Consider the following 27,137-nt stretch of genomic DNA (forward strand, 5'->3'; position numbering starts at 1 on the left):
CGTCTAGCATAGCTAACAAGAGCTGATACTGGCAGTGATGTTCTCCGTGTATTAAACCATGTTTCCTTTGAGTACACAAGCATGAAACCCAACTACAAGACCCATCTATGCTGGCTATAATCAGCAAAGCCTCCTGGCTTCAAATCTGTGGCAGAGGCATGATGATGGCAATGCCTGAGCCTACCACGCAGCTGCCTGGGTTTGCTGAGGGTTGAGCCACCACGCTTCAGCATGGGGATCAGGGTGGCAGTACCCAAAACAGGGATGCACGTTCCTGAGCCTGGAGGCTCCTGCTGCTGTTTAAAGCCACAGGCTCCCAACGATGTGAGCTGGAGGTGATTGTGTCTGTAAGGAGCCCTGGGGCAGAAAGGTGGGGCCGTACATCTGGGTGCGGTCCTGCTCAGGGGTCTGGGGTGTGCTGGGATAGCAACACCTCTGCTCTACAGCTTGCTCAGGCCTAGCACTAGCTCTGTACTTTCAGCATGCGCTCAGTTCTCATTTTGTGCTTCTTTCTTACGCTTTAAAATACAAACGGGCATGGTACATAACTGTTTATGCCGGAGACAAGGTTACCTTAATAATATAGTGAACTGCTTTAAGACTCCTGGTAACTGATCACTTGAGTGGTGAGGCATGTTGATAGTCTCTTCAGAATTTAAATGGGAACTGCCCAAAAGAACAGAGGAAAAAAAAATTGAAATTATCACAGTCTGTAGCTGTTATTCCAGATCTGCTATATGACACTCTTTGCTTTACCTTTGCTTGCTGAATGCGGTTGCAACATTGTCTCCTTCAGTAACTTTCCATAAGAAATCATCAAAATCTTTGACTTTTTCTAGGAACAAGTTGGCAAGAATATTTGCTCTCTTCCGGCTTTCCGTCTCCTTTTCTGCACTCTGTTTATCGATAGTGGTCAAATCAACTGCAAGACATTATTTGGCATGAGTCCATATGCTACAGATGTGATAAATTTATGATCTGTTTAGAATCAGAGATTTCATTGTGAACAGACAGTACGGCTGATGTGCGTGCATTAAGCTATAACGCTTAAAACTTTATCAGTTACTTCAGGTAATTGGAGAAGAACAGATTGTTAATGTGTATTTTGTTTCGATGTTTCTTATCTAGCCATTCAGTGAATCACTGAGAGATTTTATAATTGCTTATTAAAATAGTGTAGACTACTATTTCACATTTTTCTAATTTTAATAGTGGCTTGAGAGGGATGCTGAGAACGCAGTTTTGATTTCCTTCCTGGCCTTTAGACATTTACAATCTGTTATGTGACTTTGACCTAAATCACATGTTTTTTCTCTATCTGCAAAATTACTGTTTCATCTTTTGTATCTTAAAGAGGTGCCATAAACTTTACCCGATACTGAGAAAGCCTAAGAAGAATATTATCCAAGGACAACATAGTAGCAGCACAACAACAGGTGACTTGGCATTATTTTTTCATTTAATACATTTTTTTTAAATCTAAGCTTATGATAGCATTTTCCAATGCTGACCTTCAGTATAGAGTGACAACACCTGAAATTTTGCAGATGCTTTGAGAGAACTATCGCTGCACATTTCATAACTCCTTACGTTGGGCTGATCATCTCTCTTCAGCCACTCTTCAGCAGCAGTTCATCAAAAACGAGCTGCAGTCTGCCCTACCTCTTTACTTCTGCCCTGGTCTCCTGTTTCTCTGACAGACATCTAGCATGTGTGCATTTGTCGGGTGCTCCTTCTTTCTGTGGCATCCTCTACCATCCTGTCCCATTTCTACCTTCCTGCTGCCTATATTTCTCTTCTCTTCCTATGGGTTCTAGTCCTGTGCATACTGCTAAATGATCTTCCACCTCCCTTTCTCATCCCTCCCCACCTCCACATCGTAGGGGTTTGTCCCTGTAACCACAGGCTGTAGCTACAAGTTTCCCCAGGACTGCTTCATATTCTCCATTCCCATACAAGAGTGCTGCAAGCCTTCCTCAAGGCTGCACTTGGTTGAGGACTGCTCTGAACCGTGGTGGTGACAAAGGTCGTCTTGCAGGGCTTGATGCTGAGGTTAACTTTTGTTTATCTCTGCACAGCTGATAGGAGCTGACACTGTCTGCCACATAGGCACAGCAGAAGAGGTTACTCCAGAGTATTGCAGTTGGTTGTACAAGGTTTCCCAGCCAACTTGAGTGCAAAGACCTAAGGGCTGGAACTGAACCAACCTCTGTGGTAAGAAACTACTGCCGCTAGATTAATAGGGCCAGATTCCCTTTGCATGTTGCAAAAAAACAGCGCAGCAATGGATTTGGAACCATGTAGTTAAATTTCTTTGTGAAGAGGAATAAAAGGATTGCTGTTCTGGGTTTGGGTTTTTTCCTGTCTAGTATGTTCTGTTGGGCAGCTCTCTTCTTTACCATTTACTGTTCCAGGTGTGTATTATTCCTCACCCTGGGAAACTAGCTTCTCACATTTCTTCATTTAGAAGTCAGAGAACTGGCTACAGAAAGCAGCTGATCAGTGCATCTATGTCTTTCTCAGTGAGGGCAAAAGTTTCAAACAGCTAAAACACAGCAATAAGTGTGCTAAATGTGTGGAAGAGTTGCTATATCTGGCAGGGTTAGAAGGAGGGTTATTTAAAATTGATTTTGTCCGTACTGGCAAATAAGGATCTTAATAAAAACTGAATTTGCTGCAGTATTGATCTGATTCAGTTATAAGGCATTTCTAAGACAATTATGGTCAATAAGAATCAATGTTAGCTGATACACTTATGAAAGCGAATGATTTCCAGTAACCTTTTTTTATGTCGGTGCTTGATACTAACCATAGAAATCTGCAGGATTGCTGTACCTTGGGCAGGGATAGCCTAGTTCTGTGAAATACTGGACCATGTCTCTAGCTGTTCCAGAATAGACAGTGACTCCAGAAGTCATCAGAAGAACTAAATCAAACAGTTGGAAGATATCTGACCGGGGCTGATGAAGTGAAAGAAGAACTAATCTGTTTCCTCTAGCCAGTCTGGATAATGTTATCACAAGGTTATGTGCAGTAAAACTGTCCAGTCCAGATGTGGGTTCATCAAGTATGAGAATTCCTGCCAAAGACAATAAGTTTAGCTGTGGAAAGCTGCATGTTTGATTTGGAAAATATGTTCTAAGTGAAATAGTGAGATTTCATGCACTAGTACCGATATATTCCTTTTTTTAAAAGTCTAAAGTATATTTCCTACCAGTATCAAATAATATTCAACACTGGCAATTTCTTCTCTGTCTTACTGAACATGATGACCAAGGGTAATTACTTTAAATCTTATCTTGCTCCTACTGGAAACAAGATTTTTAAAAATTGTATTATTATTTTCATTTGGATGCAGATTTAGGCTCCTGATTAAGTTTACATTCTTCTCTGCAGTTTTTGCACTTTGCCTGTACAAATATCAGGTACATGAGTATTAATTAATGCAATACTATTAGCTTTGTATCCTGCCTACTGAAACATTTTAACCTAAATGCTTGATACTTAAACCTCTTGTATTATTCATGTGTAAATAGACACACCGTACTAATTTAGATAGCTGCTCCTCGCAACTGCTCTCTATTTTGCACCTATTTGTACGTATACATGAAGAGATATGCATATGTTTGGATGTTTTTGTTTGTTTTGCAATTGGCTGTTACAAACTTGAAAGTGTTGTATTACTTTGCAGTGTTTGTGTTACTATAGAACTTAATGGCCGCAATGAGTACAAGGCAATGTCTGTACACAGCCATGGTGTCTGTGCTGAGGCATATAATGCATGTTTGAAATGTAAAGAAAACTTCACTTATTTTTCCTAGAAGTGATTATTTTTTTACTTCGGTACCAGTACATCTATTCCTGAGTGTCAGTTCCTACAAAAAAACCCCCTTCTGCTTGCCCCATAATTACAAAAATACAGCTTTATACAAGCAAAAAAATCTCAGATGTGTTTCCCAGTGCAAGAGCTGATGGGAAATCTCACTCAGCAAGAGGCTCAGCCAAGCTTATTAGTGCTGTTGATATATGTAAGAGCAGATAGGCGATTCACTCCTGCAAAGTCAGCTGCAGATTTAGTCTTATGTTTTGCTTTTACCGAAGATGGAAATTTCTGTTTCACCTGTGGCATGAGCCAGCAATGTCAGTGAGTTGCACAAGACCGCAACAGCTGACTATGCAGCCAAGAAAATGACCTTCCCTGCTAACGTTGCACATGTAAATGGCCTGGGTTGGAGGAAAGGAAAACAATCTTGATGCTGTAAGAGGCCAGCAGCCTTCCAAAGGAACTTGTGGCATGCGGTCAGATAAAAAACAAACCTCACACTGATATGCGCAAACCAGAGCAATGCTGTGAGGGTGACTTCAGGCAACTTTCAGTAGTTTGTGTAATGGTTGTTTGAGACCAGTGGGTGAACGGTCCTGAGGCTCTGTCACTGCTGTTCCATTGGCAAGGGTGAGAGAAGCGAAAGGTTGGCTCCTGAACCAGTCCATTTACACAATTATTACTGCAATAATTACAGTATTATCTATGATCAGCACTGATTTCAATTTAAGCAAATGGACCAGCACCTTGTCACTGTGTCTAACTTTGCCACGTAGAGATAACCTCTGGCAGAGAGTGGTGCAAGACTTATTAAGTGTCCTGTCCTGAGTACAAACTACCCAAGCTGCCCCAGGGGCACCTCTGTGTATGACTCTTCCCTGTAAGCTCCTACCTGCTTTTAATGCCCCGTTTGCTCTAGTAGTCTGTGGTGGGCACAAAGAAGGTGTCAGGGTTTTGCTCACCCGGGTTCCAGAGCAGCTGCACACCGATGCTCACTCTCCGCCTCTCGCCTCCTGAAATGCCGCGGAGGTACTCGTTCCCTACTCTGGTGTTGGCACACTGACGCAAGCGTAGTTCTGCTATAACGTCTTCTACCTGGGGGGATCCGAAGGGTAACAGATATAAAGCAACAGTTCATCTGCACATTTGTGCATAGATTAAGCTGAAAATACGATTAATGTGGTTAAAATTCATCTGGATATTTCAGTGCTATCTGATCAAGGGACACTTGAAAAACATCTTGATTTTAGAGATAACATTAAAAAAGGCTCAGCGATCAGCAATTTAGTTCTTTCAGCCTCTCTAATGCTTTCTCTAGATTGTCATTTTTTATGAGGTTTGGAACAATTGCTGGTTTCTATCTTGAAAGAAGAAAAAGGTTTATAATTCATAATCTACATTAAAAAAAATGCCAGATTATCTGTTCTGACTCCAAACACATCGGATCTCTTGGATAATTCCTGTCAGACACATTTTTGACAACTTTATTTTTTTCCAACAGCTTAATTACCCTTTTTTTCCTTTGTGAGTCTGAAAAAAACTTTGGAAGGCGCAGTTTGGCAACGAACAATAGTGTTTCTCTGACAGTCAGGTGGGGGAGCAGTCGGTCATCCTGCCGCACATGTGCTATGCATTTCTTAACAAGCTGGGGAGTGCTGGGTTTGTTATTGATCATGATTTGACCGGACTTGATTTTGCCTCCGTGATCCCGGCAGGTTATTACATCAAGCAAGGATGTCTTTCCACCAGCTAGAAAAGTCAAAATTGAAAATTACATTAATTTCCAAGGGATCATTTTGAAAAGGGATTTAGTCACAGACAGAAGATAGACGTTTTTGTTCCTTAACATCTTTTCCCCAGCCCTTCCTGAAGCTTTTCCAAAGCCACAGACACAAAATAGTGACTACAAGCTCACGTTCAGGAAATCTCTCTCCTCTGGAATGGAGTACATGGCTTTAACCTTTGTTATTTCTCAGCAGAATTGGGTAGTCGAGTGTTGAGGATAGCTCCTTGAACTCAAGAAGCAAGATCTCTTTGTCCTCGTTACCTCTCTTTCACTTCTGGAACATAGGTGAAAGGTGGTGTCCTGTGCTGTCTGCAGGGCTGGCACCTAAATGCTCGCCAAGAGCTTGCTTTGTAGAGGGAATTGTGAATTCAGAAGCAGCAGCTGGAACAGCTGAATAACTAAGGTGCTGAATGATGATACAGACAATAAGAATCATGACTGAAATAAACATTATGACTTAAATAAGACAAAGTCATTTAAATAATTAAGAAAAGCTGGCTCATACTCAAAGATGAGAAAAGTAAAACAATGAAAACAAAACATGATTTGAATTAAATAAGATATGATTTTTTTCCTTTTTGCTGTATGATACTGTATGTAAACACACAGAGCTCTCATGATTAGATGTAATTTATTTCTAGTCTCCCTGTTGAAAGAATAGCTCCACGCTTGTTTCGTAATATATACATTTTAAAGAAGAAACCCATCCATCTGTAAACCATGTATTGCTCTATTTAAGAGTGACATATTGATTGCCATTGACAGTGTGAAACCCATCAGCAGTGTAATCCACTTTACTAAGGCATTTCATGAAATAGATGATAAACAGCTTTTAAAAATAGTTTGACTAGATTGCTGAAAGGGGTTTGTGCTCAGTGTATGTTACCTTACAAAGGTGCTATATCTATAACTCAATATGTTATTTCATCACAAGCTTTTCTTTTTATTATCGGGAATCTCCAAGGTACAACTTCAGTTACATTAAGGATATGTGCTAAGAAAAAAAATCCCATGGCAATGGGGAAGAAGATATCTCTTTTGTAGAAATAAGGTTAAAACTTCTTGGCAAATATGCCTTGCCTTTCTTTGAGAGCGAGCGTCTTCACTGAATTACTGAGCTAACCTGATGTAAGAGTCTAGTGGAGACACAGCATGGGGGTTTTACCTCCAAAGTATGGGTACTTTTTACTTCGGTTTAACAGATCACGTGTCTACTTCTTATCCTCCTAGATGAGCTTTGACTCAACTAACCACATGGGGTAAAGGCTATGTCTCCATTAGTCAAGCTCACCCTGGAGAAGATTAAACCAGAAATGAGAGAAAATGAAAGAAAACCAAAAAAAGATCTAAGAAAGCAGAGACCCATTTTAAAACCAGACTGAAGAGGAACTGTCTTTTCTTCTCCTTACATTTCTGTTAATTAATCCAAATGCGATATTTTGTCCTGTGATAATTGTTTCAAACCAAAGGGAATTCTTGCTTATGGCTATGCAAGTTGCCAATGATCCTTTTTACAGGGTCTGGCCTCATTTGCCTCTATGTTACTGAGTAAGGTCTGCAACTGGCCTGTTTTGAATCTGAGCCATGAAGCTGATTCATGTCCAGCAGAGCTGGCACTGCAGGCCACAGTTATAACAATGCCCCACTGTACCTCAGGAAACAAAGAGTAAATGTACAAGTCATAACAAAATTGGTACTGAAAATAAATTTAAATTCCATCCCCCATGTCATTCTTGGTTTTGTTATGCTTTGTTTCCTCATACATTTTAAAGAATGAATTTCAGTGACGCATTTACAATGGTTGTTTCTTAGCTAGATTTTGCCATTGAAACACCGCAGAGAGTTGCTTTTGGCTGTGTACATTTTACCTGAGAGTTGGTCAAATCACGAAATTTGGTTTCTCTTACCAGTGCTTCCTATGATAGCTAGCATCTGACCACTTTGAACTTTTAAATTCAGATTCTGGATTATTGACATATGAGAAGAGGGATCCGACTTCCAGGTCCATGGCATTTTCATCTGTGCAAGGCTTTCATACCAGGGAATCTGGGATGCCATGTTAACCTAACAAAGGAAGAATCGAGTCGCTTCAATTCGAACAACAAACTATTTAGCAGTAAGTATCTTCAAAGTTATGAAGTTACAAGCAGAGAATATGTTAAAATAATATTGTTAGTCTTCAGAAATACGTGTAAGAAAGTTCTTTTACAGCCAAGCATGGTTTTCATGCTTTGCTTCTTGTTCCTGTTAAACACTAAAGCTATCTCTGTCCTCTGTTACTTTGGTAATTTGTTGCTATTGTAAATTGTAATTTTTTAACATTTTTATATACCATTTGAAATTACTCAAAACTCAAAATTGTGAAGTCTACTTCAGATGCCATGGTGGCACAAAGGGAGATGAAAAATGTCACTGTTTCCCTGAAATCCTCCTTATGTCATCCTCTCCTTGTCTCCTTCCCCATGCTCATTCTTGCCAGCAAGGACTCCCGACATACCTAGCTGAATGGAAAGTCCCTCTGCCCCAGCCTTCAGAGGAATAATTTGTCTCAAGACTGAGAAAAAACAGAGCCTAGAAACAAACCTATTTTCCCATCTTATCCCCTAGCTTTAGTAGGTATATTTATAATGGAGAGTTTAGCCTGCGGTCAATATTGCAGCCAAGAGCATGATTCTCCTTACAAAACCTCTGTGTATCTGACTCTGCAATGGTTGTGTGAATTAGTATTGTGAACTTCAACTTTGTTCACTTCTAAAATGGCTTGTATATAGAAACAGGTATTGCTGGATATGCTTCCTGCTGAAGGGAAGTATATAAGGTACAACTTTTACCTGGTAGTTGAGTTCTTTGACCTCGAGAAGGTTTGATTTTCCACTGTATTTGAAATACAGACTGTTATCTTCTTCAGAGCAAAAAATACTGTCCTGGGCCTTGGTCTGGAAAAGTTGTTAAGTTAGTTACAATAGTTAATTACAATACCTAAAGTGCTGTTAAAATTTTAGTTCAGAAAAGGCGAAGCAGAAAGGGAAATATATTTTATGGGATATAATACTATTGTTGATGAGTTACTGCAGTGCAAAAGTCTGAAGGGTTGAAATGAGTTATCTGTTAATCAGTCTGAAATGTACTTTGTTCTAGTGGCATGTGTGAGGGCCAAATATGCTGTGCTATGCTCTTCTGCTTGCTTTCAGTTTAAATGGGATCACTTTAAAAATGGAGATAAATTTCATGCCACCATAAAAAGATTGGACTTTATTTTTGAAGGAAAAAAAATGTACCGCTTCTGCAGTGTTAGTCTACTGGATCAAAATGGTGCATATTGAAATTCCTAAGTTATGGCAGCTAAAAATTAAGGTTCACTGGAAGTATGTTCGTTATTGAATTCCACAGGGACTCGTTAACATGCAGGCTTTATGAACAAGTATGTGTACGACCACGAGTACAGCCTCCTCCTCTCTTGTTTTTTAAATTCACAGTTTGTCAACTGGAACCTGGTGTTCTGAGATACCAGTTAAAATAACAGAGAGTCTCTACGTAGCCTGGTTAACCTTTTGCACACAGCTGCAATTAAGAAGTCTTTGCTGAGGCAGCTTTCTGGCTTTGGGTTTAATTCTGTGTGCATGCCTGTAGTTTTCCCTCCAGACAGCCGTATCTCTCCCAGAGCCTTGTGCCTTTCCTACAAGTCAGACTCACTTCCCAGCCAAGGCAAACGTACCCGTTCCCTGCGTAGCGGACCTTCTGCGTGTCTGTGGTATCTTTGGCAGATGGTCACCGCAGTCTTTGCGGGCACCCCTACCCTCACAGCAAGGGAGGCTGATGAATCTTTGCAGTCTAGATTCACAGCAGAAAGCAGCACGGCACCAAGCAGCCTGAAAAGCTACGTTAAAGCCCTCCGAGTTCCCCCCGTTGCCAAAACGCTCTGCACTCTTACTTATGTTGCAATTAATTTTTTAAAAAACAGGTGGTCCCCAGCAAATGTGGGGAGCCGGTTTTACAGCCCAAAGACATGTCCTGGGAAAGCCAGTCCAGGCCACGCTCAGGGACCTTCTGCTCCACCCGTGTATTTGAAGGTCCCCTCCCTCACCCCCCCCCCCGACCATGGCATCTGAGCGAGGCTTGCATGTCACTGACCTCATCCCCAGTGCGTGCTTGTGGGGGGTGAGGCGCTCTCTGCTCCCCGATTCAGGGCTGGAGGAGGTAAGGGTTGGCCGCCTGAGAAAGCCTGGCTGGCAGGCTGGCCGCCCGCCTCTCCCAGCTCCCGGGCAGGTGCTGGCACTGCGGGATGACCGAGCCCGTCAGGTCCCTCTCTGCTTCCTGCAGGTCTCACTCACCAGCAAGCCCTCGCATGCCACCTGGCTCCGGCCAGCACTGTCCAGAGAGACGTTTTCAGCAGCTTCCTTCATGCTGGCGGCGGAAGGTCTTGCTCCCCGAGGTGGTTTGAGTGTCGGCTCTTTGAAAGTTGTGGAAATCCTTCTCGCCCTTTCCCGGCGCCTTCACTGCAGCAGCATTTCTCCTGGCGTGCGGTGTCTCTGCAGCTGGCGTGACCCCATGGACAGGGAAATGTTCCCCTCCTCTGGGACAGTAACAGCTCGGGCTAAAGGTACATCAGATAGCGGCCTCAGCTAATCACCTGTCAGTTGTTCTCAGGAAAAAGAAAGAACCGAGGGCCCCTCTCTTTTCTTTTAGGTGCTTCCTAAAGGGTGGTGAGTGGCAGGGGGGCAGCGACCTGCCGTGACCAGGGACGGCGGGGAGCTGCCCCTGCCCAGCGTCGGGGGAGACATGGTGGCAGCGTCGGGCACCTGGCCAGCAGCGTGAGGGAGGGAGCCTGCGGGGCCCGAGCACCGGAGGATGTCGGGCAGAGGGTCTCCCGCCCTGGAGATGAGCGGCCGCACTGGGCAGACAGGCGAGGTGAAGGCCGCGGCACAGCTCTCTGACAGCATCAGTGTCCGGGGCATCTCCTACACCGTCAGGTAGGGCTGGGGTGGGCGGCATAGTGACCCCCTGCCCCAGCTGCTCTGGCCCCAGCGACCGAGGGGAGAGGGGCTGGGACTGGTGGGCTCTGAGTTTGGCATTGGCCCGGTGAAGAAGGAGGGATGTTGCCTCATGGTGCTGGGCCGCCCGCCACAGGGGTAGAGCACCCGGCTTGAGGGAGGCAAAGCCGGTCCCTCCTCTGGAGGGTTCATCAGATCTTCTTCATGTGTCTCTGAAGGAGATGCTTTAGAGAAGATTTCCAAAGATTGTGCCCTTTCCCACTGCCTTTCTTACTGCTGCCAGAAGCATAACGTGAGGCCCTAAGAAAATGGTCAGGTGGATTCATGGCTGGTGAACACAGTCAACAAATAAAGCCTTAATTCGAGTTTCCCTTTTGGTTGTAGTCCGAAAGCCTCCTAGCAGCCATTCTGAAAAATCTGTTCAGACTTCATTTTGCCTTCCGGATAACACTGAAGTTAAAAAGTTAAAGCCTGGGGGGTGAGGAGGGAATTTTTTTCCCCTGACATTTTAAAATCTTTGCAGGCTCCCATCCCACATGCAATCAGCTGTAAACAACTCACTTGCTTTACACAAAATTTTAAAATCTTCTCTATTTCACCGTTTTTCATGTTTGTTTTCCAAGAGAACATGTTGGCCCGTGGTGGAATGTTTCTTTATATCATAAAAAATGGACCCGGCAAATACTTAAGGATGTTTCATTTCACATAGAGAGTGGCCAGATTATGGGAATTTTAGGAAATTCTGGTAAGTTGTTCCAGTACTTCAAAAGAAATAAGATCATAGTTAATACCAATGACTTCCACAGTGGTATGAATGTGACTGAGGTCTGTGTTTTAAATAATGAAATTGCAGCTGTTTTTAACCCCTGCTTTGTAAATATGTGGTGCTTGGTTTTCAGAGTTCCATCCTCTGTCATCTAACTAACAATTAATAACTTCAATAAAAGTTAAGGTTACTTCTAAACCAAAACATTTTACTATGAACTGTGAATTTGTATGAATTATATGCTAAGATACACATGTTCTACGTTTCCCATTACTTCCCCCTAACTAGCTGCGCTTTCAGGACCTATTACTTTAATGGCTTTGAGGAAAAAAAACACCTTTCTTCTTTTCATATGTCTCCATCCAAGCGAGGCAGCCACTCTTGAATTCATAAAATTCATCTCATCATGTGATTAATTTATTTTGTTTGAAAGGATCTGGGAAAACAACACTTCTGGATGCAATATCAGGAAGACTGGGCCATAACAACAACTTCTTTGGAGACGTGTATGTGAACGGGCGTCAGCTGAAAAAGGAACAGTTTAGAGATTGCTTCTCTTACGTGCCACAGGTTGATTTCTGTGTTTATTTTTGTGCATTGTGCTTCCTCTCATGTGAAGTAAAGTTAAGTTGCTGGTATAATTGATTAATGTAATCTGACTGTGATTTTATAAGTAAATTGATACAAAGCAGTTCATAAATTGTATGAATGAATGAAAGTTGTGCAAGCAGGGGCAAGATCTAATGGCTACAGGACAAACTGCTCTTCCTCTTCACCTTTTTTTTCCAGAGTGACACTTTGTTAAGCTTCCTTACGATACAAGAGTCTCTGACCTACACTGCTTTACTAACTCTTCAGAAATGCTCCAATGACTTCATCAAAAAGAAGGTCTGTATTCTATCATCTTCTACCAGAAAGGCAGACATGATGTCATGTAATGCTTTCACCAGTAGCACTTTCCATCCATGGCTGTGTTTTACGTTTATAAGGTTTTGTAAATCTCATTCTGCTAATGGGGAGCAATCCTTCTGCTGAGGAGTAGGGGACAAGCTCTCGGGTGCTCCCCACCTCTGCAAGGGGCTTGTGCTGACGCCCCAGGGAATCGCCATTATACTGGGACAAAACCCTCCAGCCCAAAGCTGCAGCAGTTACTGCTGCAGGAGATGCTGCCATTGGTATTGAGCTCAGCTCCCCTTTCCCAGCTGGGTAACCCAGTTCTCTGGGATGTTTAGGGCCATGTGTGCTGGCAAGTCTCATGGACAGCAGAGGTGACTTTGACGCTACTCTGGCTCCTGTAGGTTGTTTCTCACTAACCAGAACAGCTCTGAAAAGCACTGGTCTAATAAGCCCCCTACAAGCTACTCTCTTGATAAAGTAGGTGTGTTTCAGATCTATTAAAGGATGCTTTTTGGCCTCTGTTTTTTGGCCTTTTTGGCCTCTGTAAAGATTGGATATTCCTGACCAAAGGCTCTTGCCCTCTGTCTCCTCTCTTCACCTATCTTCCACTCAGTATTTTCTACTTGCTCAGAATTGATGTGCCTTTCTGCTATCAACACATTATGCTTCATACCTTAACTTTTAGTCCCACCTCTAAACTCTTCATCTTTTAATGTTAACTGAAGCTAAAATGCAACTTATTTCAGAATAAATGAAAATAAAATTTAAAAAATAATAATTGAAATAATATTAAAAAAAATAGAAATGAGGCCAGATAGCTTCCAACTAGAATGGATGCAAGCAGCATATTGGGAAAGCCATACCTTAAAATTATGTCTTTTTCATCTTTCATTTTTTCATTTTGCATACAGGTACCTGAGCTGGACTGTGTTTAGTCTTTCTAAAATTGTAATTATTTTTCAGGTAGATGCTGTTATGGCTGAGCTGAGTCTCAGCCACATTGCTGACAAAATAATTGGAAGCCGTATTTTTGTAGGAATTTCTGGGGGTGAGAGGCGTCGTGTTTCAATTGCAGCTCAGCTATTACAAGATCCCAGTAAGTACCACTGCATGGATTTTCAAAATAAAACAAAGCAGTGTTTGGCTCGCACCATGGACCCCCATAAGCCACTTCAGAATAAAAAAGTTTTATATACTGTAATTCAGCAAAAGCTAGTCTAGTAATGACAGAAAAGGATGAGCCATAACTCAGGTCTGCCATTAGTCTATTAGTTGATGTTGGAAAGTAGATAATTTTAAAATCTTAGGAACTGAGCATAGGTTTAGACTTGTGTTTATCAATTTTAAATCTTTCTGGGCTCACCCTTTCTATGTATGAAACGTTGGTTGTGGCACATATAGTTTTTTGAGCGCATTGGAGCCATATATATGGAAACATTGAGCCTTGTAATGCAGTAGCTGCTGTTCAGCCATGCATGTGTGAGAGCCATGTGTGTTCCAGAGTCAAAAAGGTAGTCAGCACATGAGATTTGCTCATTTGGGAAAGACATAAACAAAACAGAGTAAATGCTCAGAAGTATAATAGCCCTCATTTTGCATTGCCTGTGATAAGAAACCAGATATGGATGAATACTACACTTCTATGTGTGGTTGTAGATTTACAGTAAAGAAAAAAAATCCGATGAATGAAAATCAAAGCAGGGTAACAAGAAGGATTAGCCATGGGAAACAGCACTGTAAATTTTGTCAGTTTTGAGATAAGATTCTGGCACCTTTAAGAAACTATGTAGTGAACGTATAGCATGTGTTTACTGGATTCTGGAGTCCTCATAGCGGTACAGATGTGCTAGGATTGCATACCAGGCAGGAAAAAGCATTTAAATAGCAAAGTGAGGTATATCACAGGTGCTGTGTGCTACTGTTGACTCCCGGAGAGTTCACTGGGTGTAGTTATTGCTCAGTAAGTTCGCTAAACTTGATAGTAAACACTATAGTAATTCTGTGTAGATAAACCTATAGAGAAAGCTCTCCCCCTTAATCCTGATCAAGGTTGGCCTGCCCTCTTCTGTGTCTCATATATGTAAAAATAATTGATTTGACTGTAACTTTGACCCTTCCATGTGCAATTAAATCATGAAGAAAATGCAGTAAAAAAACCCCTACCTCTCATATCTGTGGAGTTATATATGCTGTATTTTAACATAATTTAATTTGTTTATAACAAATTCTGTATGTATATATAGATTTAATTCAGATTACAATGTCTAGCTAATTTTGTCAGTTATATTTACATTTGTATATATGCTAAAATTTGTCATTATTGTTCTTAGAAGCATATATATACATCAAATCTATTGTGGTAATTATCACATTTCACCTGAACTTAGAAAAAGATGATTATGCTCTGATCCTGCAGTAGTTTTTTATGTCCTTATTCCTAGTGATTGAAACTGAACCACTGAAGCTAACTAAAACTGAAAGATCACATCGTGGCAATATCTGTGCATACTCTGCTTTACACGTGGAACTTCACGTGTAAAGTAAATTCTATACTACTTGCCAAACTAGCTTCAAAGGTAGAAGCTATAACATTTGCTCCCTATTTACCTGAGTTTTAATGCTAGTTCTTGTCATTTCACAGAGGTCATGCTACTTGATGAACCAACGACAGGGCTGGACTGCCTGACTGCAAACCAGATTGTCTCGCTGCTCTCAGAGCTTGCACGCAGAGACAGGATTGTGATTATTACAATTCATCAGCCTCGCTCAGAACTCTTCAGGGTAAATGATATCTACTCACTATTTGCTTTTTTTACAAGGCTTTTTAGTACCTAGGTCCTTTTCAGGATAAAAGTATAAGATCCAGTATAGTTGCCTTCAAAGGCTCTCTTCTTTCCCTGCCCCCCTCCCAAGGCTTGTCTTGAACTAGCTCTGGCCTTCTGCCAGTCACAGGGCACTTTGGGACAGGTACTGCCCTGTGAAAATAGTACACACCTGACTGTGTGCCTAACCTTTGTGTTATGCAGCTACCCAAATCAAAAACACTGGGAGAAGCTGTGTAAATGCCCCATGTGTGCAGGCACTGTAAAAACTAGCACTTTATTTACCTTTACATAGTCTTATTTCAGTAACACTTGCAACTTGAGACAGATAAAGCCATAATTTGAAATGGCAAAAAAAAAAAAAAAATTTTTTTTTTCCTCCTTGTGTCAAGTGATGTGGGTACACCTTGGTCATGTGGTGGGGCAGGCCTGCCTTGCAGGGCTTGTGCTGGGCAGAACATTTCTCCCTTCCTGTTACTATTTTGCACTTTGCTCTTTCGACACATCCACCACCCACGTGAATGCAAGGCACCTCTTCCCTGGCTGACTGAACTGAGTGTAAGTGGTCATGAAGCCAGAGGGGAGTGACAGTGGTTTTCTGGACTGAAAGCTGTCCTGGTGCCTTCGGAATATGGACTGATCATAGCTGGTGGGAACACTGCCCTGGCAAATGTTCGCCTGAAAAGCAGTGCTGTTAAAGTCGTTAAGCACTTCAAGATAATCTTCCCAACAATTTGAGGCTATTAAGCACCAAAGGAGATCAGTCAGTAAGTGAAAGTGCATTAGAGAAGTGAAGTCAGAAGTCCACAGCTCCCATTTCTGTTTGTGGATTATCTCTGCATGCTGCTGGCACTGACAGTTTTGAGAACCACCAGTTTTAAGAGCTTACAAGTGTTTCATCTTGCATAACCACCAAGAGGTGTGATAGAAAGGACAAACTTCCTTTGATAGAAATGAACTAAGGAAGTTTGAATGTGTCAAAACTATTTTTCCTGTCAAAGCATTTTTATTATCAAGACAGTAGCTGTACTCAAGAATTCATGTGCTGCTTCTTGGTATGTATTGCTAATATATTAATTTTCTCCCCGCAGTTATTTGACAAAATAGCCATCATGAGCTTTGGAGAAATGGTTTTCTGTGGGAACCCTATGGAAATGATGACATTTTTTAGTGACTGTGGCTATTCTTGTCCTGAGCAATCAAATCCTTTTGACTTCTATGGTAAGTTTGTCTAAGTTGTTTTGGTAAAAATATGGGTTTCCTTTAAATAAACAAGTTTTCTTCCCCAAATTAAAGTTTTTCCAGACATAGAAATGTGTTTTAATTCTTCCCCAACTTTGTAATTAGTCTCAGCTCAGAGAAGAGCGAGAGCTGGGCCCATGTAACCTCCACTGAGTCCCTAAAACAGCAAAAGTTTCCAGTAGGTCTGAAACACAGTAGAAAGGAGTAAACTACCAATAAAAAAGGAATCTGAACTTCATGACCTGTGGATTCCTGATGGCATCTCCCTATGGCTGTCTGTGGGACGTTGGAGAAACAATTTGATGCCAAAACTGTGGAGAGTCCCATGCTCTTACGGACTGCGTGATGCCAAGCAACTGAAGACAGTCGTTGCCCGGAGGGAAGGATGTAGAATAAATATGGGATGACCGAGGCATCAATTTCCAGAGATACTGAGTTTTAGGTTTCCAAAAGTTTGGGGAGTTGCTGACACCAGGGTGAGCTACTGGAGCAGAACATACAGATGCTTCAGGAGATCATAGTAGTAAGCTGTTGGCAAAAGGTGAAGAGTACTGTTTTACCAATTCAGGATGAAAAAGAGTGTAAGCATGAGATTTTTGGAAATGAACTTTCATTTTACTGCAGGGCATCTATGTACCTGATGCATGCAGATACATGTTTGAAAAACATGTGTATGTGTTTGTGTGTACATACATATGTGTGTGTCTATTTAACTCTCTTTTTTAATCTAGTGTGTAGGTTGATTTCTGATGCTACTAGTTGAGCATTAACTAGGGAATTTGACCAATCCAAAAAGCTGTATTCAGAAATATGGCACATTCAGAGGAGGTAGTATTTTTCTATTGTCTAGATGGCACCCTAAACTCAGCGAGAAGAGAAGATGGTTCTTGACATGAAGCTGGAATGGGATGAAGATGAAAACACTGGTGTGACAGTGAGGATAATTTTACCTTCATGAATTTGAATAGTCTTGAAAAGCGTAGATGATTTGAGATTTAGGCCCACTCTTAAAAAAGCTTGGTAAAGAGAGTATTGCATTCTTCAAATGTCAGCCTTTGAATGTGACAAGAAAAGGAAAAGATACTGTTTAGAGCTAAAAATCAGCAGAATATTTAGTCTTTGGAAAATTGGTAGTTTATATTTTTTGTGTGATTTAATGATGTGAATGAAGGGACAGATTCTGATATCATTTACACCAACAGCAGAGGAAAATAGATCCGTATATCTTGGGTGTGGATTATCTTATTGAAATGTCATGTGTCGTGTTTATTAAAAAAAGTACAAATGGATGGTAGGAGTTAGCTATTTAGTCTAGTGACTAGTCAGTGTTGTAATTTTTTTTTTTTTTTTTAAAAAGCACCTGGTTGCCATTTATTTCCTGTGTGACTTCCAGCAAGTCACACTGGCTAAGTTTTAAAAAGTGTGTCTGCATTTTGGATGTTCATATTTACATAAGTGAAGACTTTATTTTGGATGTTTACCATTAAAGAGAATTCTGCTGAATTACAGCTTTCAGAACACCAGGGAAGTATTCATAAGCTTAATTCAGGTTTTGAGGACAAATTAAGAATCTTGGAGAAGGGCTCCTTTTCTCTTGTTCAATTTGTATTTGAAGTTGAGCATAATACTATAAAACTGAAATCTAAGGATGACACAAACCTTAAAAATAAATAACTGATAAAGATGTCTTATCAGATGTAGAAAAGTAATATAAAAATCTGTAAGAATAGCTATTCCTGAGAGCAAGTCTGGTTTTTGAAACCTCATTGAATTCATTGCTATTAGGAAAAAGGGAAATTTCTAAGGTGTTTTAGCATTATTGCTGAATCCTTATGGCTTGTACAAACAGCACACACAAAGTTCCCATCTGCCAATAAAAGAATTCCTGGTGTCAAGAATAGATATAAGTGGATTTATTAGAAAGGAACATTAACTCTGTGAAGCATTTACCTTTCATAAGTTCCACAGCAGTAAGTAATATTTTCTTCAGCTTGGGCTGTGCCTGCTAGGGGAATTTGGCCTGCATGTCTGAGGAGGAGATGGTTGAAATCCAGAGCAACAAACGCATTAACAGCTCAAGTAGAGAAGAGCAGTGTCCCTGCAGCATGAGCTCAGACTAACTGAAAAATGAAGCTCTATGGTTATGGAGGAGCAGGCAGAGGACAGGGGGGAATCAGGGAGCTCTGTGTGAGGATTTTCCTGAAAAACCTAAGAAATACATGACCAGAAAGCTGTCTCTTCATCCTCATCAATATTCATCCTCAGCTGGTGCTCTGTCTTACTCTTGGCAGCAGTAGTGTTTCACCAGTGGCACAGCTCTGTGCTGTGCAAGGAGAACGCTGAAGGTCTGACCAGCACACCATTCAGTCCTTGCATTTCCAGATAGAGGACTCAAACTTCAGGGTCCTACAGAGGCCACAAAACACAGAGATCTATTGTGGCTGCGCAGTTATTCATTCATGCCGCTTCTAATTGAACGGAGGAGTAAAAGAAACCTTGAATACTTTCAATGGACCTTTTCTTCTTTGCAGATTTTAGGAGAGAGACAAGGAAAGGTTAGTTGCACAGGGGGGAAGAGGTAAGAAAGGAAAATGATTGTACATATAGTAAACACTTTGTAAATTTACAGTGGATTTGACATCTGTGGACACCCGAAGCAAGGAACGTGAATGCGAAACCTACAGTAGGGTTCAGGTAATTGTATCAGCCTACAAAAACTCGGAGATCTTTAGCGAAGTACTGGCAGCCATTGAAAAAACAAAGCGTATGAAAGAGCTGCCACCAATACCATTCAAAAACAAAGACTCACCCAGTGCCTTTTACAAATCATGGATTCTTTTAAGGTAAGACTTTTTCTTCTCTTTCTTTTTTAAAGAAAAAAATTTTTTTTTTCCTTATCCACTAATCTCTTGGGGTTTTGCCCCATATATGTAAATGCACTTTCTTGTTTTTTTGGTCTACCACTGTACTTGTCACTGTCTTTTTTTTAATATTATCTCTTTGGGGACATTGCGTGTCTAAGATCTGTTCAGCGATAAATACCCTACCAACATGTGGTCAGTCATAACTAACAAGTATATTGTTACTATTTTGTTTCATTATCAGGAGGACAACAAGAAACTTCTCCAGAGATAAGATGGGCATCATCATGCGTCTCCTCCAGAACCTGTTGTTTGCCTTGTTTGTAGCATTCTTCCTTCTTAGACTAAGAAATGACTTGGTAAAAGGAGCAGTGCAGGACCGTGTGGGGCTTGTCTACCAGTGCGTGAGTGCCCCTCCCTACACAGGGATGCTCAATGCTGTTGCCCTTTGTGAGTTTCTGTCCTGTATTACGTGCGGCAGCAGGTATCGATGCCACTATTTTGTCAATAGGAAAAAGGCTTTTTTGAAGATAGTCATTTAAAGGATCTTAACAGTTTTAGGTAATGTCAGAGCTGATATCAAAGATGAAGCAACAGGAAGCTTCGCACCACAGAAAAAGATTAGCACATCAGAAGGGCTCCAGGCTCACTGCGCTTAATGAAGGCAAATGCCCTGATCCCTGCCTCTCCCTTTTGCAGGTGGCCTGTGTATGCAGGCTTTATTCTGAACTGTGCAAGAGCCCTTCACTTGCCTGCGGATAGCATTATATAGGCAGGACACAGTCTGGGTCTGTAGTTAACATCTTAAGTGGGATCAAAACCAAAGATGTGGAAAGGATGGAAGTACAAAACAGCTTTGACAGCAATTAAGGATCATTAGGTTTAAGAGTATGATGTGATGCTAACATTTTTCTCTTACAGCTGCCATACTAAGATCAACAGTAGTTTCTGTTTACAGCCCTAAAAACTGTTCTGCTCATGTAGGGAACATACGCTGCTTGTTGTCACCTGAGGAAATTATCCAGTGATGGCAGTTTTTTCATATCTTTAATATGTATCTGCAAAAATAGAAGGCTGTCCTGCATGCTGCCTAGTTAGGCCTCTTTCATTAAGCATACCAACTTTTGTAATCTGCAAAGAGCATGTTTTGCATTTATAGTGGGGGAAAAAGTGATCAGGCTGGTTTATACAGAATAATTTTGATATATTCTTAAAGTTGTCTCTGTGCTTCAGGTCATTTTTGCTAGCAATTCTTGGTCTCTTCATTCAATAGTGATTTAATTTATTTCTTATACATTTAATCCAGTCCCACCTCTACGTGCTATCAGTGACCAAGAAAGTAAAGATGGCTTGTATAAGAAGTGGCAAATGCTTTTAGCTTATATAGTCCATTTCCTGCCCTTCAGTGTCATCAGCGTGGCAATTTTCAGCGCTTTCATATACTGGTAAGCACTTGTACCATCTATTGGATTGTTGTTTTCTTTTTGTTATCAATTTCAATTCCGATGTCAGCAACAGGCCTCCTGGCATGGCTTCCTGCTATCGTCTCTCAGAATGATTACAGAGAAAGCTTAAGGAAAGATGACACACTTTTAGCCCTTCTCTTTCAGGCAGTGCTAAGACTAGGTGCAGGTTTCTAATAAGAGTTGCTAAATAAGATCAGGGACTTGAGTGGCACTTAAGAACGTGCCAGTCTTGCCACAGACCTGTTGAGCACTGCAGGAAGGCCTTTTATTTCTGGTAGGTCAAACTTTGCATGTGCGTGCATGTGCACACACACACAACAAGAAAAAAGAAGTAGGGTTAAAACAAGGTCAGGTTGGACGAGGCTCTGAGCAACCTCATCTAGTTGCAGATGTCCATGCTCATTGCTGGGGGTTGGACTAGGTGACCTTTGAAGGTCCCTTCCAACCCAAACTATTCTGTGATTCTATGAATGAGTGAGTAACACTGGAAAAATCAGTTGTCTAGGTAACTTCAGAAGTTCTTATGGGCCTAAGGCATTTATCATTCTTGTGTCATACCACAACTTGGAAGTGTTATTTTACACTACTTTTAGAAAAATAGGAAATAAGTGCAGGGGGACGGGAAGTGAGGAAGACGAAAGTAGGTTATGTGACAGTTTTTATTTCCTGGGATGTTTGGGGTTTAGCTACAGCACATGGAAGTGATGAGACCTTGTCCCTTCGCTTGCACTACCCAGAGAAAGACATAGAAGTGGATTTCTGATAGTGGGAGAAAGGGTTTGGTTTTAAACCTTGCTTTTTTCCCCCAAGTACATTCATTTCTTCACATCATAGTGAAGTACTACCTCAGAATGGGGTGATGAAATACATCATCTGTTCATTGCCTTATCTATCACATAGGTCTGCTCTTCTTCATTTCTGTTCCATTGATCTCCTGCCTTCCACTTGCTTATTCTGAATTTAAGAGAGTCCACGGCTACTGGCATAAGCTAATAGCAATGTAATAAGGACCAGTTTCTGTCCTTCAGATTTTTTCTGGGCTTTTTGGTTTCCTCATTATGAAGAGAGTGGTGTGTAGCACACTAAAGTTTTGCTCCAGCAAAGCCATCTTTCTCTTTGTCCACTTAGCTACCTGGGCTTTTATTTCTGCCAGCTGTCACTGCTGCCTGCTTCAGACAGTGCTCCCGGAGAAGTCCTTTTCCACATACAAACAGAAATTACTCCTCCTCCCTTCATGCGTTTAGGGGATGCGCGGTGCTCCCCAGAGCCCTTCCATTGCTGCCCACTAGTGACCTGGTTGCCAAGAAGGCAGCCATTTGGAAAGCACGTTTTCAGGCTCAATGAGGGAAGGTTTGTGGAGCTCCTGAAGATCATGAGCCACTGTTTGTCACGCACACTCCATAATTTGTATGGGCAGAGACTTTGCCCTTGTGCTTTGGCAGCTTCAAACACAATCAACAATAAAGAGTGTGGTTCTGGTTAATGGATAATATTTACAGATATTAGCTTCCTGATATCTTTGCTATCTTGTGGTTGTTTGGAAGCCATCAGTGATGTGTCAGAGTGATTTCATAGTGCCCTTAGACCTCTTAGGGCAAGCAGTTTCTCTCTGAAATTTTGAAGATTGTATTTGTGCAGTACTATGCTTTCCTGGATGGACTAACTTTTGGAGAGGCTTTGATAGCCTCTGATGTGTTCTTACAAGCCACTTGTCTCAGAGTTTGTGGTCGTAGGGTCAGACAGACCCAAACTTGTACCTGATCAGAACCGAGGCAGCTCTGGCCAAAACCAAATACAGTCACTTTTGCAATCAAGTAAATGTACTCCATTTATGCAGATTTCCTGGCTAGAGATACCTCTGGGAAATGTTCTAACAGTTTATATTATCCTACCATTCTATTGCTGTAATATTCTTTCTTCTGTGTTGTTTTTTGTCTTATCTTTTAGGCTTTCTTCTCTTTCTATTCCTACCCCAGATTTTCTAGTCTGTATCTACATAGCTCTGTGTAAGGTAATAGAGCACTTCAGAGAGGGTGATACTTTTATGCTAGGACTTTGGAGGGCTGTTTGTTCTGCACCAATCTGTGATTAAAGGTTGCTAAATACCTGCTAGCTCATTGAAATACTTGAAGAGTCAGTGTTCAGCCATCTATTTATAATAGAGATTATTTTGGTATTACATGCAAAAAATGCTACAGGAAACCTGTAAGAAAATTAATACTTCTATTTTAAGACCATGTTCGAACATGGTGGATTAAAGAAAAGACAAAGGGCCTTGCATTGGGGAATGAAAAAGAAACCAAGGTGTTGAATAGCTGCTTGTTAGCTAAGCAAAGCGCACAGCCTATACCTGGCGTGAGGCAATGTTGGTATGAGGTATTTTGGAAAGAGAGTAATATGTCACCATGTAATAAAAGGTTTTGTCCCTGTCGCATACACTATAAAGCTGAATTAAGTTTGCCAAGCAATTGCTGGCCTCTCTTAACTTTTCTATCTTTAGTACAGGTTGGGAGTAGACTTTTTTTCCTTAGGCGAGCTAGGGAAAAACTGGGAACAGTGTGTTGTATTAAAGAGTGCCAGGGTATGGAGGAAATGGTGTTTGGATGAATTACGTGGGTGGTGAATTCAATTGGCCGATCTATTTTTATATTTGCCTGCACACTATCGGAAGTGCAAAATTCCATCTGTTGATTATCTGCATAAAGATGTTCTTTAAATATGTGATTTACATAAATAACTCCCACTGCATACACTGTAAAAGGAAGAGGATGTTAGTTTAAGGGATTGTAAAAGTCACGGTGGTTATCTTGAAACAACACAGATTTCTGCTACAATTACATCTTTTCATAACCCTCTTTAATCTAGATGGAGAAAATCTAATGCACTTATGTCACAAAATTAAGTGAATGTCCTTTACGTTAAGGCTCCAAACAACATACTAATGGTTGACATAAACAGTTCACTTAATGAGTAATTGCAAAAACTAAATAAAAACAAAAATAAAAGCTATGTTCGAAGTTTAATGCCAAAATACTGTTTTTTAAATGTTCTTTTGCTCATTTTTGTACAGGACTGCAGGGTTGTATCCTGATGCTTCCAGATTTGGAATTTTCTTTGCTGTTGTCTTAGCATCTCATATAATTGGTGAACTCCTAACTCTTGTTATACTTGGTGTGGTTCAAAACCCAAATACAGTCCAAAGTGGAGTGGTGCTGCTTAATTCAGCAGGCGTGATAGTGGGAACTGGACTAGTAAGGTAGGAAAAAGTTTTATTTCATTATGGTGTTAATGTTAAAATAATCTGCCTACAGAAGAGTTTCATGAACAGTCTGTATTGCTGAAGCACAGTAATGCACACGTAGCAACGCAGAGAAAGTGCAGCTGTTATCCTTCAGAGGTAGAACTACCTAATCGTGTCAGACCTCATGCTAAACGCACAAAAAAGACAATTACTTTAGATATCAACAAAGATATTAACTTTTTTCACTTTTTGCAAATAAATTGAAGATAAAACTGAGCAATTAATATCTCTCAGCTCATCTGAATTATTTTACTTATGCTGATATTATCACATAAAATGCTGTCCTCATTTGAGGATTCTACCAAAAAAATAATCATCTTACAACTTTTAGTAACTGCTGGACCTTATCAGGTATTAAATACTAGGAATGAGGGCTTTTAAAAAAAGTTGTTCTGAACTATCTTATCTGTTAATTTCCAGTTTAGTCACTGAATTTTTCACACACTTTACCTGGGCAGACTGAACTACATAAAAATAATAAAGTAGTTCAGTAAATATGCAGGAAAATTCTGATCCACTTGCTCTATTACTTTACAAATAAATGATTTTGCATTGTAACTGCATGAACTTTGATATTTGTTGATACTGAAATTACTATTTTTTGAGAAACATATTGTAATAAATTATCGTCAAAAAAAGTTTTCTTGATGTTGAGAAAATATGATATGCTCACCTGACATCTTTCCAATGCAAATGAAGTAAGCTTAACAAAAGATGTCAAATTGCCCTCAATAAAAGCATGAGAGTCTTCACAAAGCCGATGCTTTGTCTCTTCAAAGTGGATCTTTGCTAATACTTGCTTATCAAATAAAAATAAGTTCATATGTAATTAATTTGGTTCCCTGCCTAATTCCAGGAAGATGTATGTTTATAGGGACAAGACAGTTATTCCAGCTACAGTAGCCTAATACCTTAATGATAACTTTTCAAAAGTATTAGAGAGGTTTCTAACCTTATTTTACAGTAGAGACATTACTAATTAATATTGTGAATGTCTTTGATGATTAAATTTCAGAGGCAATGAAGAATATTAAAAATAGAATTGAGACTTGGGTTGCTGCTTTTTTTCTGTTGATGTGTTTAATTATAAAGTCTTGCAGTACTTTAGGTGCAGAAATTGCCCAGTCTTGTTGAATAATATTATGTCAAAATTTTCATACTCTGTTTCTCTTCTCATTCATCTTTGTTTCATTTTTGTATTTTTATTATTGTTCTGGTGGCTTGATATTCAGTCATTTTTGGTTTTAAAGATAGAGTGGGTGATGGTTTCTTACTTTGGAAGCAACATAGTTTTGCAACTAAGGTTTATATTGGGTCTTGTCATGTTCAGTTTATCACTGCAGTGTGAACAGCAAACAACTTAATGGAATTATTTGTGATTGTCCATAAACAAGTCAGGGCTGAATGTTATGACACTGTACCAAAGTCAGAGACAGCCTTCATGGTTGTGTCTTCATTTAGCACTAAAATGGCCTTTGTTTGAAAACCCTACAGGTACAGCCAAGAACCGTTTCAGTAACAGCCATACAAAGATGACACCTTGTTTTAATTTGGGGCCGAACTGGCTCTTGGAGTGTAGCAAAAGCAAATTTAACTTCTCTGTTTCTTTAAGGACCATTGAAGAAATGCCGACACCTTTTAAAATACTCAGTTATCTTACCTTTCAAAAATACAGCAGCGAAGTTCTTATAGTAAATGAATTTTATGGCTTAAACTTCACATGTGGTAAGTGTTCAAAAAAACCCCAAAACAAAATAACCCCCCAACCAAAAACCAAAAAGCAGCCTTTAAATCCATTGTAAATAACTTTAATGAGATGTTGATGCTTATTTTCCTTCTACAGACATTAAAAGTATCCTGATAAGATAAAGACAACTTGTGAGCTGTTAAAAAAAGCTTATTATTTAGTAAAGACCGTATTGGCAAGCTAGAGAAAAGCTTGACTTTTTTTCCCCAACCATTTCTCATTCTTTCAGTTTTTCATCTTTCTCTTCTTCACGTGTTTTTTTATCCCCCTGCTTTGGGGGCATTTGGCAAGGTAAACTTTGTGGCCTGTTATGTGCTTATTGGAGCAGTGTTACACAAATAGAAGATCAATAGAACTGCACAATATAAGATCAAACATGAATGCAGGGAGCACTGACAGGTAACACCTGACCAGATGTTTCCTCTCATACTAGCGAGGCTTGGGTTCAGATGTGTTGCCATGGCATATACTGAGCAGCCTGGATCTGTCAGGCTGTGCTTCGCTGGCTGTGAGCAAGAGAACTGGCAAAACATTAGAATCAATCAGGCTGGCAGGGTTAGTAGCTAACATCCATCAATAGGGGTAAAGCTTACAGCTTTGGACCTGCCCTATTTTGGGCTTTTAGCATTGGAGAGAAGCACAGACACCTGGCTATATATTCTTCATCCATTATGCTCTCCTGTCCCTCTTTATTACAAGAGCATAGATGGCAACTGTTAGAAAATGAATCCATGACTTTGGTAGTAATGACAAACAGCTGATGTGCCCTTCCAACAGTCTCTCTTTCTTGAATTTTGGAAGCACTTAACAAATATGAACACTATAAGTCTACTACATTGGGCAACTTGCTTCTTGAGGCCCCTCCAGATAATGTGTCTGCAAAGCTGTAGATTTTCTTTTGTTTGGCATGAACAAAAGGGAAAGCTCCTAGTGACCCTTTGTTATTGCCTTTGAAAAATATGGCATAGATTAACTTCAGAAGCATATGGCTTGTCTGTTCTTATTCCAAAATGATAAGAAATCCTGCTGTGTGTATAGTTCATATAAAATAATGTTAGGGCTAGGTATAGGAAATGTATGAGCTAGGTACTGAAGCCTGAGTTTCAATTTTACTGATTCACCTACTGAAGAAATTAATTTTTTCTTTTGACAGGTGAAGCCAACAGTTCCACTGCAACTAATGCTGCGTGTATTTTCTCTCATGGCAATCAGTTCATTGAAAAAAACTTTCCTGGTGCATTGTCACGGTTCACAATCGATTTCCTAATACTCTATGCTTTTCTACCAGGACTTGCCATAACAGCAATTCTAAGCTTCAAAATAAGAGACAGACTTATTGGCAGGCAATAAAAAAGTAGCAGTTCTAACAATGTCTAATACTACAATTTTAACTTTATTATGGTTGCATTTTAGATAGAAATTAAGTGATTATACA

General features: G+C 40.4%; 2 protein-coding genes across 2 annotated transcripts in view; one reads left to right on the top strand and one right to left on the bottom strand.

The window, feature by feature from the left end:
* The window catches only part of DYNC2LI1 (dynein cytoplasmic 2 light intermediate chain 1), a gene marked incomplete at its 5' end in the record, with an annotated part of 55,023 nt that overhangs the window by 3,709 nt on the left and 24,177 nt on the right, over positions 1-27,137 (bottom strand). The window contains 7 exons of the mRNA XM_081998593.1: positions 574-666; positions 757-922; positions 2,810-3,079; positions 4,786-4,918; positions 5,334-5,572; positions 7,517-7,673; positions 8,441-8,545. Of these exons, the coding sequence (XP_081854719.1) occupies positions 574-666; positions 757-922; positions 2,810-3,079; positions 4,786-4,918; positions 5,334-5,572; positions 7,517-7,673; positions 8,441-8,545 (1,163 nt within the window). The remainder of the gene's footprint in view (positions 1-573; positions 667-756; positions 923-2,809; positions 3,080-4,785; positions 4,919-5,333; positions 5,573-7,516; positions 7,674-8,440; positions 8,546-27,137) is intronic.
* ABCG5 (ATP binding cassette subfamily G member 5) lies at positions 10,458-27,052 on the top strand (the record flags this gene model as incomplete). Its single annotated transcript, XM_081997290.1, has 13 exons — positions 10,458-10,579; positions 11,224-11,345; positions 11,800-11,936; positions 12,156-12,258; positions 13,231-13,359; positions 14,905-15,044; positions 16,177-16,306; positions 18,957-19,170; positions 19,433-19,638; positions 20,495-20,633; positions 23,725-23,910; positions 25,568-25,680; positions 26,856-27,052. The coding sequence occupies 13 exons, from the start codon at positions 10,458-10,460 to the stop codon at positions 27,050-27,052; spliced, it is 1,938 nt and encodes a 645-aa protein (XP_081853416.1).

This window comes from Phaethon aethereus (assembly GCF_964289735.1).
Source record: "Phaethon aethereus genome assembly, chromosome: 3".
NCBI lineage: Eukaryota > Metazoa > Chordata > Aves > Phaethontiformes > Phaethontidae > Phaethon > Phaethon aethereus.